Source organism: Somniosus microcephalus, chromosome 3 (assembly GCF_052327205.1).
Source record: "Somniosus microcephalus isolate GS21.2 chromosome 3, FLI_Smic_1.0, whole genome shotgun sequence".
Classification (NCBI taxonomy): Eukaryota; Metazoa; Chordata; class Chondrichthyes; order Squaliformes; family Somniosidae; genus Somniosus; species Somniosus microcephalus.
The window spans coordinates 292,491,002-292,506,718 of record NC_140989.1 but is presented as its reverse complement, the minus strand read 5'-3'; the positions used below and the strand labels follow the sequence as shown (position 1 = coordinate 292,506,718).

Here is a 15,717-nt window from a genome sequence, read left to right as displayed (position 1 = left end):
AATACTGTTCCAGAAAAAGGCAGAATTCCCAGGCATTTTAGCTGAAAATCCAGATTTCGGATGTTGAAGGGATTATGAAAACAACATGGAATTTTATTGGGGAAGACTGCAAGGTTCATAAATATATGAGGGGGGATTTTGTATGCAGTGTCACTAAATAAGTTGGACTGAAGTGCAGTAGGCTTTGCACACACCACTTTAACTGAATGCCGACGTGGCAGGATTTCTCATGATCAACCGATTTAATATATTCAGATTAATGTAGGTGAATTCCTGGCCTATGTTGGGTGTGGCACTAGGAGCTCTTTATTGGGAGGCAGGATTTCGTCCAATCGCACTGCGGGAAAATGAAAAAGGATGTGGCCACTTAAAGGCAAATGGTCATATATATGGGGATATAAATTTTTACAGTCTTTATAAAGGTTCTACTGATAAAGGTAACTTTTTTAAAAGCCTTTATAAAGACTGCATGAAATATGTAAAAATTTTAAACGCCTTTATAAAGATTATAGAGGTCAAAAATCAGTGTCAGCCAAAATATATATAGAGGCAGGAAAAGGTGTCTGTGCTCAAGTGATGAAACAGTGCACTATCTGAATCCCCTGTCTGATGGGTAAAAAGATGGATGTAATGCTGCTTGAGGTGTGTCTGAGGAAGATTGCCCTGTTCAGAATTCCAGGGCACTTTTCCCAGAATACAGCACTGCAGTATGGCTGCCAGGAAATAGTGGGTAGGGTCAACAATAAGTGTATACTTGCAAGATCTGGGAGCAGAAGAAGATGGCAAACTTTAAGGAAGCTGCCAATGATATCATTTACTAGGTACATGACTCAAGTATGTATGCCATGAAGTGTTCCCAAGCAACTTGTTGCACATCTGCTGTTGGTCCTTTGGGAAATACAGCAGTACGCTGATAATCATGCTCCTGACGCTAGTCAGCAGCAAAGGAGATAAAATAGCTGGTTATGCTGATCAACGCATCAGACACGTATTCAATACCTCTGTGGACAGTGCATTGACTTATAGTTGAGATGATCCCTAGACTGGGAGGAAGCAGAGGCAAAAACATTGCCCCTACTGCAATGCCAACCCTATGGAGCAAGTAGGCTGCAGATGTCCTTGCAAAAGAGGGAACAGATCTGTATATGGCCCTATGTTGATCTGGAACTTAGAGTCAATTCCCCACAGATATTGCCAGGTAGGTATGATTGGGCTTGCAGATAGGATTGGTGGTACCATGGTGGGTGTGGTGGTACGGTGTGGTACATAATCATTGAATTAAAAAAAAATATTCCTTACAGGCAGGTCCATAGGAAGGGTAAGGTACAAAGTATCAAATAACCTAAGCTATATACAAATAAGTGTTCAGACAGCAAGGTAATAGAATTCTGATGCTGCGGTGCAGATTCTTACCCCAGGTAATGTCTGTATTGAGTTATTGTCCATCCATAGCTCCTTCAGGCTCTGTAACTGTTCCAGGACTTCAGGCTAAAGAAACAGAATACTGTGTATAGCCATTAGTCCATTTGCATTGAGATCAGAATTTTAGATTGATTCAATACAGCTGTACAACATACTGATCTCATTATAACGTAATATAGATTATCTCCAAGCTAACTGAGAAACTCCTTACCTTGTAGATATGCCACTGAACTCAGGGTATGATAATTCTGTACAATGAAATCTCAACTAAAATTTTCTGCACACATCCTCCAAAACCAACCTACTTTTAGTTTCCCAACTCTTCCACTCTACCATTGGTGGCTGCACCTTCAGCCCCCTTGTCCCTACCCTCTTGAGCTCCACACCTCAGCATCTCTACTTAGCACCTCCTCTCTGACTTCAAAGGCTTCCTTCACACATCGCTTTTTAATGGTGCTTTTGCTCCCACCCCCACCTCATTGGGGTCAATTTGCAATCTTCTACCTGTACAGAATGTACTCTGGGTGGCGGACTTCAATCTCCATCACCAAGAGTGACTCGGTAGAACCACTACTGACTGAGCTGGCCGAGTCCTGAAGCACATAGCTGCCAGACTGGGCTTGCAGCAGGTGGTGAGAGAACCAATAGAAAGGAAAAACCTACTTGAATTCGTCCTGACCAATCTACCTGTCGTAGATACATCTGTCCATGGCAGTATTGGTAGGAGTGACCACCGCCTAGGTGGCTGTTAGGATGACTACATTTTAGGATAATGTGGAGCAGGCTCCTGTGGGCCAGGAATCTGGTGAAGAAAAAAAATGGTCAACACCAAGGGTGGAGCCAGCACGGTGGTCCAACAGCACTCACCCCAAAGCACCAACCAGCTCCCCTTTCTGAAGTCGACATGCCCATTCAACATTTTCAGAACCTACTGTTAGAAAGAAAATGGGAGCTATAGTTAACGTCTGAAGTTATTAAAGTCAATTTAAGGCCAGAGGTCTGCAAAGTGACTAGTGGAAAGATAACACTTTACAGCTCATTCTATTTCTTTTACCCTGTGTATCTGGTCATTGTGTGTGCTTTGTTCTCCTCCCTGTTTCCCCTTTCTCCTTCCCATTCCCCCGTTCCCTTATTTTGTTCCTTTTTAAATGTTATTCACCTGTAATATCTTCCAGTTCTGAGGAAGGACTTCTGCATCCAAAATCTTGACTATGTTCTCTCAACAGAGGCTGCCTGACCTGCTTAGTAATGCCAACATTTTCTGTTTTTGCTCCTGAAGATGGTATTGGTGATCTGTCGTTTACAAGACTGCATGGCACCCTGACTGATGTTGCATAAGTCTGCCCTAGTAGCCTGGAAGGAGCCAATGGCATAAAAGAAGAGAGCTGTACTAACTTTGACAGCCACTGACACAGCTGTTCAGGCATTTGATCTGGGCTTCAGATCAGCATGTAAAAGGTGACATAGTTCATCAAAGGCTTCCTTGGTGAAGTTGGCAAATGCACAGTTCCTTGTCTAATCCCTTATAAGATCTCTAGGACATACAGACCCATTGTGGGGTTAATAGCAGGTTGGTCTCATCCTCCTTTGATGCTGCCTCATTTTTCTTTGCTCGCTTCCGTTCTCCTCCTCCTCCATCATCAATGCTGAAAACAGGGGTATCCCCACAGAGTAACCTATGATGTCTATGATATCCCTTACTTGGATAAAGGTCAAAGACAGTCTGCTTACTAGGAAGTCCCCAACTCTGTCAGTTTGAAGTGCAGCTTAGAAGCTCTCTAAAGCAAAACAAATTCTGATATTGCAGGCTGTAATGTATATACCTTTTGAGGGGGGAACTACTTTTTACAGCTAATGTATACTGTCGTACCGGCAGTGACCACACCTGTATATAGCACTGAGTAGTAATCTGTACAGGCAGTTGCAGTGTGAGCCACGTTGAGTAAACACCTGTTGTACCGTTCTCCGCAGTCTGTGTCTTATTATACACGGATGCAACATTGGCGACGAGGCAGGTTCGAACCTACCTGCAACTCTGCATCACCTCCCGGGGATTCGTTCCTGGAGATCAGTGGATTGGAGGTCAAGGTCAGAGACTCGGGCGTCGACCACGGGCAACCGCCCAGTCATCCAGCAGAGACTCGAGAATTGCGGGGGAGGCTGTCGAGAGTCAGGCTTGGCTTTCCAGTCGAGGTGGTCCAGCGAAACGGGCTGGCAACAGGTAGTGCGCAGACCCTTCCCGGACAGCGGCGGGCTAGAGCCCGACCGAGCAGCACAGCAAAGGGCCGAGCAGCGTCGACGGGGGAGAGAGAGAGGGCAGAGTGCACAGGGTGCAGCCGGTGTTCAGGGGCCGAGCAGCGTCAGAGAGAGGGAGAGAGAGACGCGCAGAAACCCGCGAGGCGCCGCCATTGCCACGAGGACCGCCGAGAGCGGCGTTGGCAGCAGCGCAGGAGAAGCGCCCGAAACCTACAGGGCGCCGCCATTGCCACGAGAACCGCCGGGAGCGGCGTTGGCAGCAGCGGGGGAGGAAGGAAAGCGCGGGAGGTGCCATTTTAAGCCATTGGGAGACGCCATTTTAAACCACACCCAAAATGCCGAAGAGTGGCAGTATCACCGCATTTGACAATGAAGTCGAAGATTGGACTACATATGTCGAACGAATAGAGGTGTACTGCAAGGCAAATGAGGTGTCAGATGACAAGAAAGCGTCAGTATTGTTAAATTTAATGGGTGCAAAGACGTATGGTTTATTACAAAATCTAGTAACCCCAACGAAGCCAATGGAAAAGAGTTTTGAAGACATAGTAACGATACTAAAGGAACATTTAAACCTCACACCGCTGCTGATAGCAGAAAGATTCAAGTTTCACAAATGGAACCAGCATAAGGATGAAAGCAATGCTGATTATTTAACAGAACTGTGCAAACTATCGAAACACTGCCAGTTTGGAGCGGGACTGGCAGATACCTTAAGGGACAAGTTTGTGTGTGGGCTTCAAAGTGAAGGAACCCAGAAACGGCTTTTATCTGAAAAGGACCTTACGCTGGAAAAGGCTTTCAGCATTGCGGTATCATATGAAGCAGCAGCACGGGGCGCTGCAGAGATACAACAGAGACCGCAAGAATATGGCACAAACGAAATGTCATACAGAACAGAGAAGTGCTATCGCTGCGGCAGAACAACACACGACCAGAATGATTGCTGGTTCAAAGACAAAGACACATAGCATGAGTCTGCAGGTCAGGAAAGAAAACCAGCAATAAGAAACCTACCAAAGGAAAGTACAAGAAGGTACATAAGATGACGGAGAATAGTTCAGACGAACAAAAGAGTGATAACGACTCCGAAAGCAGGGAACTGAGTTGTCTGAAACTACATAATGTGATCACAACGGAGGATCACCGAACCATTTGGGTCACTCTCAAGTTAGCAGGAGTCCAGGTAAAGATGGAATTGGACACAGGATCAGCCCTAACAGTCATAAACCGATGGGACTACGAGCGGCTATTCTCACACATACCCTTGAGAGACACAAAAATTATTTTGAAGACGTACACGGGGCAAAAAGTCTACCCCAAAGGAAAAATAAGGGTGACCGTTATATATAACGGTAAGGAAACACCAAAACTAGACCTGTATGTATTGCAAGACGGAGGACCACCATTACTGGGACGTGAATGGATCCGGAAAATACAACTGGATTGGCATTCCATACAGGCACTGACTGTGGCTGACAAAAAGGATGACGACATCACACCTGGGCGACTGTCAAAGATCCTAACTGACGCGAAAGAAGAGTTCCAGCAAGGACTCGGAACACTAAAAGGCATGACAGCGACGATTAAAATTGAAGAAAACGCAAGCCCAAAATTTTTTAAGGCCAGACTGGTACCTTATGCAATCCGCCCAGCCGTCGAAGCAGAGCTGGAGAGTCTGGAACGTTCAGGTGTACTGTCCAAGGTAGACTGGAGCGAGTGGGCTACACCCATCGTCCCTGTGACGAAAAAGTCGTTGAGCAGCACGCCTGGGGAACCAAGGAAGGTTCGCATCTGTGGGGACTTTAAAGTAACAGTGAACCCGGTCCTTCACACCGTACAATATCCACTTCCGCGGATTGAAGATATTTTCGCCTCGCTACCTGGAGGGAAACGCTTCACTAAGATTGATCTGGCCCAGGCGTATCTGCAAATGGAGGTAGAAGAAGCATCAAAAAAATACCTCACAATCAACACCCATAAAGGTCTCTACCAATACAACCGGCTGGTATTCGGGGTAGCATCAGCTCCGGCTTTTTGGCAGAGGGCAACGGAACAAGTCCTGCAAGGGATCCCAGGGACCCAGTGTTATTTGGACGACATCCTGGTCACGGGCGAAAATGACAGTGATCACCTTGCCAACCTGGAGCAGGTGCTCACTAGATTGCAGGAATATGGGCTCCGAGCTAACCGCCCCAAATGCGAGTTTTTTAGAAAACAGATCTCGTATTGTGGCCACGTTATCGATAAAGAGGGGTTACATAAGTCCCCAGAGAAGATTGAGGCAGTAGTCAAGGCTCTAGCACCGGAAATTGTGTCACAACTGAGGTCGTTCCTCGGGCTGGTAAACTACTACCATAAGTTCTTGCCAAATTTGTCTACAATACTACACCCACTGAACACCCTACTGCAAACTGGGGTGCCATGGAAGTGGAGTGACGAATGTAGACGAGCTTTCCAGAAGAGCAAAACACTAATCACATCGAAAGAGGTATTGGCCCATTACAACCCGGCATTCCCAATTCGGTTGGCATGTGATGCGTCACCCTACGGCATTGGAGCGGTGCTGTCCCACAAATTCTCAAAGAGACCAATAGCCTTTGCGTCACGATCACTAACCTCAGCCGAGCGTAACTACGCCCAGATTGACAGGGAGGCCCTCAGCCTAGTGTGGGGAGTGAAAAAGTTCAATCACTATCTGCACGGGCAGAAATTCACCTTGCTGACTGATCACCAGCCTCTTGTCTCCATTTTTAATCCAAAGAAGGGCGTTCCGGTGATGACTGTGCAACGACTACAAAGATGGTCACTTTTTCTAGGGGTGCACCACTATGAGATTGAATATAAGGGCACGAAACAGCATGGAAATGCTGATGGGCTATCACGCCTGCCAATGCCTACTGCGGAGGAAGCACCAGCAGTGGATCCTGTCGAAATATTCCATTCGACTATAGTTGAATACCTACCGGTAACTAATGCTTGTATCGAAAAGGAAACCCGAAATGACCCGACACTGTCTCGGGTATATGATTTGACGGTGAAGGGATGGCCAGCACATGGCGACTCACTGTTGCCAGCATTCTCGACAAGGAGAGAACAGCTGTCAGTGTGCCGGGGGACCTTGATGTGTGGATCCCAAGTGGTAATTCCACCCAAGTTAAGGGATAGAGTGCTCAATGAGCTTCATGAGGGTCATCTGGGAGGGGTAAAAATGAAAAGCCTAGCCAGGGCTTATGTGTGGTGGCCGGGAATAGATAAACAAATCAAGGACCTGACAAAGAGCTGCTCAGGATGCCAGAAAGTCCAAAATGCACCACCACAGGCCCCTCTACACCCATGGGAGTGGCCCTCATCTCCATGGCAACGGGTGCATATTGATTTTGCTGGTCCATTCATGGACTCAATGTTTTTAATAGCCGTGGATGCGCACTCGAAATGGCCTGAGGTCATCAAAATGTCCTCCACCTCCACGGAGAAAACTATTGCAGTCCTACGGATCATTTTTGCCAGGAATGGCTTACCAGAACAGATTTGCTCCGACAACGGACCACAGTTTGTGTCCGAAGAGTTCCGGAGGTTCTTGAAAAAGAATGGGGTAAGGCATTACACATCTGCCCCGTATCATCCAGCCACAAATGGATTCGCTGAGAGGTTCGTACAAACCTTTAAGAAGGCAATAAAGGCTATGTACAATGATAACATTCCGCTGCAGCACAAGGTGGACAATTTCCTGTTCGCCTACCGGAATGCGACACATGCAGTCACCAACCAGGCCCCAGCCATGATGTTCTTTAACCGAAGGTTAAGATCTCGCCTGGATTTGCTCAGACCAAACGTACGAAGAGGTGTTGAGAGTAAGCAATTCCAGCACATCCATGAGAAGCCAACAAGGAGCTTCAATGTAGGGCAACCAGTCTTGGCCCGCGACTACCGAACAGAAAAATGGCAGCCAGGAACGATATGCACACGGCAGGGCCCACTAATGTACACAGTGGACGTTGGGGAGAGCATCGTGAGACGCCATGCTGACCAGATCCTAGAGTCACAGGAACAAGTCAACCCCATGCCTCGCCCATACGTACCTGGTGATGAACCCGACGTACAGGTCGCATCTACCCCAGAAACAGTAGCATCGGAAGCTGATGAACCAACCGACGACAGGGGGCCAGAATCGCCTCCGCACCAAGAGCAAGACACTCGGGAAAGGCGCTATCCAGAAAGGATCAGGAAGCCTCCCCAAAGACTGAATATATAAATAGACTATTTTCAGCTAATGTTGCATGTTAAAAGTGTTAATTGTAATTAGTTTGATATTTAATTGTTAAATGAGTGTTATGGTACTGTTAATCTAAAAGGGGAGGAATTGTAATGTATATGCCTTTTAAGGGGGGAACTACTTTTTACAGCTCATGTATACTGTAGTACCGGCAGTGACCACACCTGTATATAGCACTGAGTAGTAATCTGTACAGGCAGTTGCAGTGTGAGCCACGTTGAGTAAACACCTGTTGTACCGTTCTCCGCAGTCTGTGTCTTATTATACACGGACGCAACACAGGCAATTCTGAGAAATGGGCAAAAGTTGTCCAGTCAGTGATCATCTTTAAATGGATCACTTCCATAGAGGGGATATGATTATGATAAGGCTATGCCTCATTTATCTACATATAAGTTAACACGAATTCAATGGGAGCAGAAATGTTGGGAATTCTGACACATTATGACACTCATCTCATTTGCGCATTGGCGGAGGGACAGATAGAGAAAAAGGCTCTACCCACTCTGAGCAAAATTTCAGTAAAATCTAAATGTGGCATACAATCATCAGATACAAGAACCGCCCAACAATCCAACCTGAAAATGTTGCTGTGCCTATATTATGCTCCATCTTGCCAAAAGAGTGTGGATTTTCAGCTCCAGAATGTTGACAAATTCTATATTTGCTCCAAGGATAATGCAAAAGAAGGAATGTTGTATGGCTTGAGCTATTTCTCTCCTCTCTTTTGTTTATTCTTTTCTAGCCAAAAGGATTGGGTGGTCTGAAGTGTGGCCTTCTCCTAATCCATACCACATGGACCTCTGGCCAAAAGTGTAATTCACACTGGCTGCAAATATTGCACTTCATCCAAGAAGTGTAACCTTAATTCAATGTAGTGCTGAATTTAGTAGAAGATTCACATCTCCATAACCTTCCTTACAACAAGGGAAAACCTCAGAAAATATCTGTAGACACTGGACTGGATTTTACCAGCCCTGAGGAGGCGGGTTTGGAGGCAGGACTGCTGGGAAAATGGGAAAAATTGGGAGCGGGTCTCAACCCCATTCCCAACCCGCCTCCCAACCATCTTCCCGGGAGGTGGGTCCCTGACTCACGCAGGGACCCATCTCCTAGCGGCGGGAAGGGGATTAGAGCAAATTAACTGCCTGTTAACAGGTTGTTAACATGCAGTTAAGAGGCTTTTCCCCATTTTATGCCTGCTGATGCGGACTTCCCGACGTCGGGGAACCCCGCAAGGGTCAGTGAGGTGAGCTGTGGGTTTGCTGCAGTGTAAGTGTGCAAATGACAGCTGCAGAGGTAGTGTGATGGGTGCAGTGGTGCACAGGTAAGTATGACAGGTGAGAGAATGTAGTGAGAAATATTTTTATTTTGTTTATATATATCTGCAGGTGACAAGATTTGATGTTTCTGGGAAGCCTCATCTGATCGGGAGAATTGACAGATGGCTTCTGCAATCTCACATGCAGCTGCCATCTGTTTTCTCCTAAGGAGTCATTGGTGAGCCTGAGTGCAAGGGCTCACCTTTGGACAGTTATTGTCAGTGTTTGACAGCACCTCAATGCTGTCAAACACTGTCAAATCATCTGTCAAAAAATTATGGTGCCTGTCACTTTAACAAAACCAGCAGATGAAGCGTCATGCACTGACGTCATCTGACACTGGCTTTCCCTTAATTGGCCAGCAAGCCCGCAGAGTGGGCTTAACAAGGCCAATCAGGGGAAAATAGCGTCAGGTCATCAGATGTTGCTGGGGGCGGGAATAGAACCCAGAAACCAGCAGTTCCACCCCCAATATGCCTCCTCAGGTAAGATCCGGGCCACTGTCCCCGAAGAAGAGTTATCTTCAAAAGTACAGTTGAAAACTTAGGATGAAGATCATGCATACACACCAATCAGGAATATTCCAAATCATTCCAAACCACACTCCTATTCAGATATAAAAGCGAATGGTTAACATCAGTTCTTTGAACAGCTGCTCTGCGGAAGAAAGATTCCTGAAATGGGAGGCTGTCAATAGCGGTATTTACATGTGTGGCAAGGCTTTCCTTCAGACAGCATGAATCACCTGAGTAATATTCTTTTCTTATTTAAACAGGATTTTACATATGCATAAAGCCATTCCCATTTTGGCATCTTTCAGAGTCTCTGAATCCTCTGAATCCTCTGAATCCTATGGAATAGTATATGAAAGGGACCCAGAAGATCGGGGCAAACAATTTATCTATGTGGATAACCTATGGATCTTTATTCCTAAATAAATGTAATTCCTCTTGGATTAAAGCTCAGGGTCTGTTTTTCTTCAGTATTAATTTACTTGCTTGGTACATCTGGTGATATTGATTTCTAGATAAAATCAGCAGGAGATATACATCTGTGTTTACTTCAGCCTCAAGTGAAACTCCCACGCCAGAGCTCCAGACTATTTTGATGTCAAGACGGTGGGAGTCTTTGCTCTGAAATCAGATTGGAAGAAATAACTCTGCACTACTCATGCAAGACTGGCTGCTAAAATATAGCAGTAATTCAGAGATGTATTCTCAGTACAAGTAAATATAGGATTGGCTGGCTCAGAACCACCCAGTCCTAGTGAGCAGAGTGTTTTGAAGAGATTTAGGAGTGATTGACCTCGAGTGTCTGCCACTGTGCACCTGATTTTGTGGCACTAATTGGGCAGGCGGGTGCTGGGAAATGGGGCAGATAATGCCGAATCCCTGCCCACTTTTGTATCTGCCCAATTTTCTGCTGTCATTTCCGATGGCACATGGAAGCATCCACCCATTTAGAGGTTGATGCATTTAAATCTGTCAGTAAAGACACAATGATGCCATATGTCCTATTTTCCAAAATTTCTGTCTCTTTTACATTCTTTCTTAACAATGCTAGTATAAAACTGGCTGCCAGGGTTCAAAGCAGAAGGGACTAGGTTTACATTTACAGATGCAGTAAAAACTTTGTAGTTTTGTTGATTTTTAAAATCCTTTTTGCTGTTGCCACCTCCTTTGCCATCTGCTTTTGTACCATTGGCTGAGGGCCTGACAATTTCCCAGCCCCACTTTACAGGCAGGGCACAACGATATGTCCATCAGGAACTTCCTTTATCTTTCTTTCTTGAATGAAGAAGAGAAGAAATAGAGAGTGGTCTGTCTGGTGAGGCTGCACCAATGGCCCGCCGATGCCATCACACTAGAGTATATAAGCAGAGACTATTATCCCCATTTGATTGAGGAGCAGTGCATGACAAGGCTTTGCTTTCCAAAGGATGCTGTCACAGAGTTATGCTGCAAGCAGAACTGCGGCCAATCTCCATCACTGCACGATAGCAAAATACTGCGGATGCTGGAAATCCGAAATAACAACAGAAAATGCTGAAAAAACTCAGCAGGCCAAGCAACATCCGTGGAGAGAGAAATACAGTCAACGTTTCAGGTCAAAACACTTCGTCAGGACTGAAAAAACACAGGAAATGAAACAGATTAAAAGGCCAGTTTGGGGGCTGGGAATCTAGAGCTGTCTCTTGTCTCTTTACTAGTCCTATCACCATCTCGTCTCGTTTTGAATACCTCTTAATGTCTCTTCACTTCTCTTTTGTTCTTTCATCGCCATTTCCCAGCCCCCAAACTGGCCTTTTAATCTGTTTCATTTCCTGTGTTTTTTCAGTCCTGACGAAGGATTTCGACCCGAAATGTTGACTCTATTTCTCTCTCCACGGATGTTGCCCGGCCTGCTGAGTTTTTCCAGCATTTTCTGTTGTTATTCCATCACTGCACCGCTCTGCCAGTGCTGTTAAGATCACTACTGCCCTTAATTTCTTTGGGATCATTCCAGGCAGTCACTAGGCACTAGGCACTAGGCACATCTGTGACATAAGCCAAACAGCTTTACACAGATGTAAACAAAGAAAGAACTTGCACTTTTCATGATCTCAGGATATCCCAAAGTGCTTAACAGCTAATGGAGTACTTTTGAAGTGTAGTCACTGATGTAATGTAGGCAAATGTGGCAGCCAATTTGTGCACTGCACAGTCCCAGGAGAACTCCCCTGCTCTTCTTTGAATAATACCATGGAGATCCTTTACATCTACCAGAAAGAGCAGATGGAGCCTCGGTTTAATGTTTCATTCAAAAGATGACACCTCTGACATTATAGCACTGCAGTGTCCTAGATTATGTGCTCAAGTTTCGACTAGTGCTTGAACCTAACAACCTTCTGACTCAGATGAGAATGCTACCACTGAGTCAAGGCTGACACCTGTATCAAGCAAGTCACGGATGCATTGTTCTCTAGAGTTGGTAATTTCATAAGCTTTCGTATGGACAATTGGTGTGTACATGATGGTGTGATTTTACTGAGCGGCAAGAGTTTCCAAGTTTGAAGAAATTGTAGATTGCCTCCATGTGGCCATAAACACTTTCATTAATACTACTCTCTCCATGTGAAGCCCATTTTAACCAGTCCCCTGGGGTGGCTTGGAAGGACCCAGTAGTATAAAAACTTAGTGCTGTAGTAACTTTCACTTTTATAAAAAAAGAGCCATCCTTGTTCTAAACATTTTCTGCACGTCATCCTGCATCAGATAGTACAACTCTGTGACAGCCTGCCTTATGAAGTAGAAGTGAAGACAGGTCTCCTCTAACAGATGCAGGTACATGTGGAGGGCTCCATAAACACAGATCCCAAGGTAGTTTGTTCTTCCCCCCCGCCCCCCACTTCCCTGCCTCTGTACTTGCTTAAAACCTGTTACATCTCTGACTTTTTCCAGTTCTGACAAAAGATCATCAACCTCAAATGCTAACTCTGTTTCTCTCTCCACAGATGCTGCCTGACCTGCTGAGTATTTCCAGCATTTTCTGTTTTTATCCCAAAGGTATCCCAAAGGTTTGGACAAAATGTCTCAGATGTCATTGCACATGCAGTTAATAGCTCCTCATAAACTTCTTTTCCTCATTTCAATGAAATTAAATCAAAATTCCCGACAAGACTCCCATGCTCAACACTGAGATGCATGGTTTAAATGGCAATTGCAACCATGAGTAATGAAAGAAAGTATTGTCAAAAAACCCCACAAAAGTGTAAAAATGGTGGGCTTCCCAGTAAGATACCTAAAGGCAAAAATAAATTAAATTATATTAAAAGTAATGAAATTAAATGCAGCAAAATATAATTAAAACTCAAATAGATAAAAGAGTTTTACTAGCAATTGAAATTGCCATCTCGCTTTAAGAAACCTGCTTGAACAGGACAAAATGCACACTGTGGGCAGAGCCTCGCCTCAAGTTGCAAGATTCAACTTGAGGCCAATTTAAAATAATTGTTCAATTTAAATTGTTCAGTCTGGTAGTGCAGTCTCAATTTTTTGTTTGCTCCAAATTGGCCAGCCTAAAATGTGAATGCAGCAAATTGGGCAGACATGGCTTTATGAGGTCACACACTCAATTTTACGGCACACGCCTGCCTTCAGCAAGGTCAGGCAAGGCCTCATAAAATTAGTTCCTTCAATTAGTTAGACCCTGGCATCTCCATTCCTCATTATTGATGCTAAACATAGAAACTTAATGAAATCTAATTGACATTTTTGTGACATAAACATTATTTATGGGACAGGCACCATTTCCAGAAGTCCTGTAAATTATTAAATTTCAGTTTTGTCCTGTTTTTAATGCTTATGTATAATTTTTAAATTAACACCAGAATTAGCATTTGTGAATAATTAAAAGAAAATGCTCATTAAGTTTGCAATTTTCTCACTGTTGGACAGGGAGAAATCAAATAGCAAGATAATTGAAGGCAAAACCCTTTCCTTTTTTAAATTTCTTTTTTACCTTTTAATAAATTAGCATTTATCAGATGAGTACTCAACCAGAAGGCCACTGTGGGGCTTTATCCTGGAGTATTCCTTTAAAAATAATTAAGTATATAGTTTAAATCCCATTAGAAACTTTTTTCAATTAAATGTCTAATTTTACCCTAGAGTTCACCCTTAAAGCTGAAAATTCTAAAAATGTTGTAACATTTATTTGGAGCAAAAATAGATGAAAAAAGTCAACAGCACCTAGAGGCATATTGTCAATGGCTACTGTGAGAGAATAAATTGAATAGTGACTAATTGAGTAATAATCAGGGAACAGAAAAGAGAAACAGAGATGAAAGGTGGAAGAGAGACCTGAGACAAGTTGGAAATCTATGGTACATGAGGCATTGCTGATGTTTATAGACCATGAAAGTTCAATCCCTGTGCCTGTCTTTCTTCACTCTATTCTGTGTTCCAATCTCTCCTTCCTTTCTACTTCTCTCTATCCCTTCTCACCCTCTTCTTTTTTCTCTCCTTTCTTCTGTTTCTCTCTGCTTCCTCTTATTTTTATCTCTTGGTCCCTGTCCTCTCTACTTTGTTATCTCTATCTCTCTCTCCTCCCCTCCCACCCCCGAACACTCCGGCCGAGATGTTATCAATGGAGGCGGGTTGGGTGCGGGTTCGATGGTCGGCGGGTTCCAGGCCTGCCTCCGCTTTCAGCCGGTCAGGATTTGCGATTTTGAGTTAAGTGGCCTATTGAATCTCTGCGTGCGCGCTACCCGGCCCAATTAGTGGTTTCAGGTCTGCTGCTCGCCTCTGCTGAAGTTTGTCAGCCAGCTGTATTTAAGGGGCCCATGCAGCATTGTTTCATTTTCATCCTTTTCTGCTGGTTCTCGTTTGCAAATTGTAGACATGATTGCTGCAAGAGCTAAGTCCTCTCACCGCTTTGATAATTACTCCCTCCATGCTCTTATGGATGGAGTGAGAGGGCGCCTGGAGGTACTCTTCCCATCATCTGGACGGAGGAAGCCTCCTCGGCAAAGCAAAGAGGCCTGGCTGCAAATTGCTGAGGAGGTCAGCTCCAGATCTGTCTGTGCTCGCTCCTGGATTCAGTGCAGAAAACAGTTTAATGACCTGGTATGCTTAGGAAAAGTGAGTATAACATCACACTTACCTTCAATCTGCTCCCTATCTCCTCTCATCACCAGCACTCTGCATTGTCAACCTACTCCTGCACATCCCACTTTATCCTTACAACCCTTGCACCATTAACCATCCCTCTCTCTCTATGTACAGAATCACTTCACTATTCTACTATGCACCCCTCACACTCGCTATCACTGGTATGCAATGCCAACAACTAATAACGCACAGGGAGGGCCCTTGGTATTGGCATCTCACTCCATCTTTGTCTCCCTCTAAGCATCTATGCTATGGATTCTCTACACTCACTCCATCATTCTCACTCAAACTCCACTTGTGTCTCTCATTGCAGGAAAAGAGAGAGCACAATAAGAGGGAAAGGGCCAGGACAGGAGGAGGGCCACCTTCCATTGCCCACCTCACCACTGCTGAAGAGGCTGCTCTGGAGATCATAGGAGGTGCTGAGGATCTGGAAGTGGGGGACGGACAGACGGGTGCAGCAGAGCAAGTTGGTGACAGAATAGATTTGCATCTCTCTCATTTACATTGCATGAGTGACTGATATGGCATCTGATACTCATACAGATTGAGTTATGATCACCTGCACAATTCGATGTGCATGAAATGTTAGTATCACATGTCTAACTCATGCCTTTACTCCCCCACAGGACCATCGAGAGCCCCCCTCACCACTGTCCAGGAGGAAGAGCCAGAAGACTCCTCAGAGGAAGCTGCAACCTCTGAGGACGCAGCCTCAGCAGGATTAAGCACCCCCAGCACCAGCACAGATATGCACACCTCAATGCAACCAGGAACAAGTGCAGGAGTC

General features: G+C 45.0%; 1 protein-coding gene across 1 annotated transcript in view; it reads right to left on the bottom strand.

Moving 5' to 3' along the window:
* Nucleotides 1-15,717, bottom strand: part of lrrc7 (leucine rich repeat containing 7) — a 377,242-nt gene that overhangs the window by 185,377 nt on the left and 176,148 nt on the right. The window contains exon 7 of the mRNA XM_085982772.1: nt 1,414-1,488. Within this exon, the coding sequence (XP_085838898.1) occupies nt 1,414-1,488 (75 nt within the window). The remainder of the gene's footprint in view (nt 1-1,413; nt 1,489-15,717) is intronic.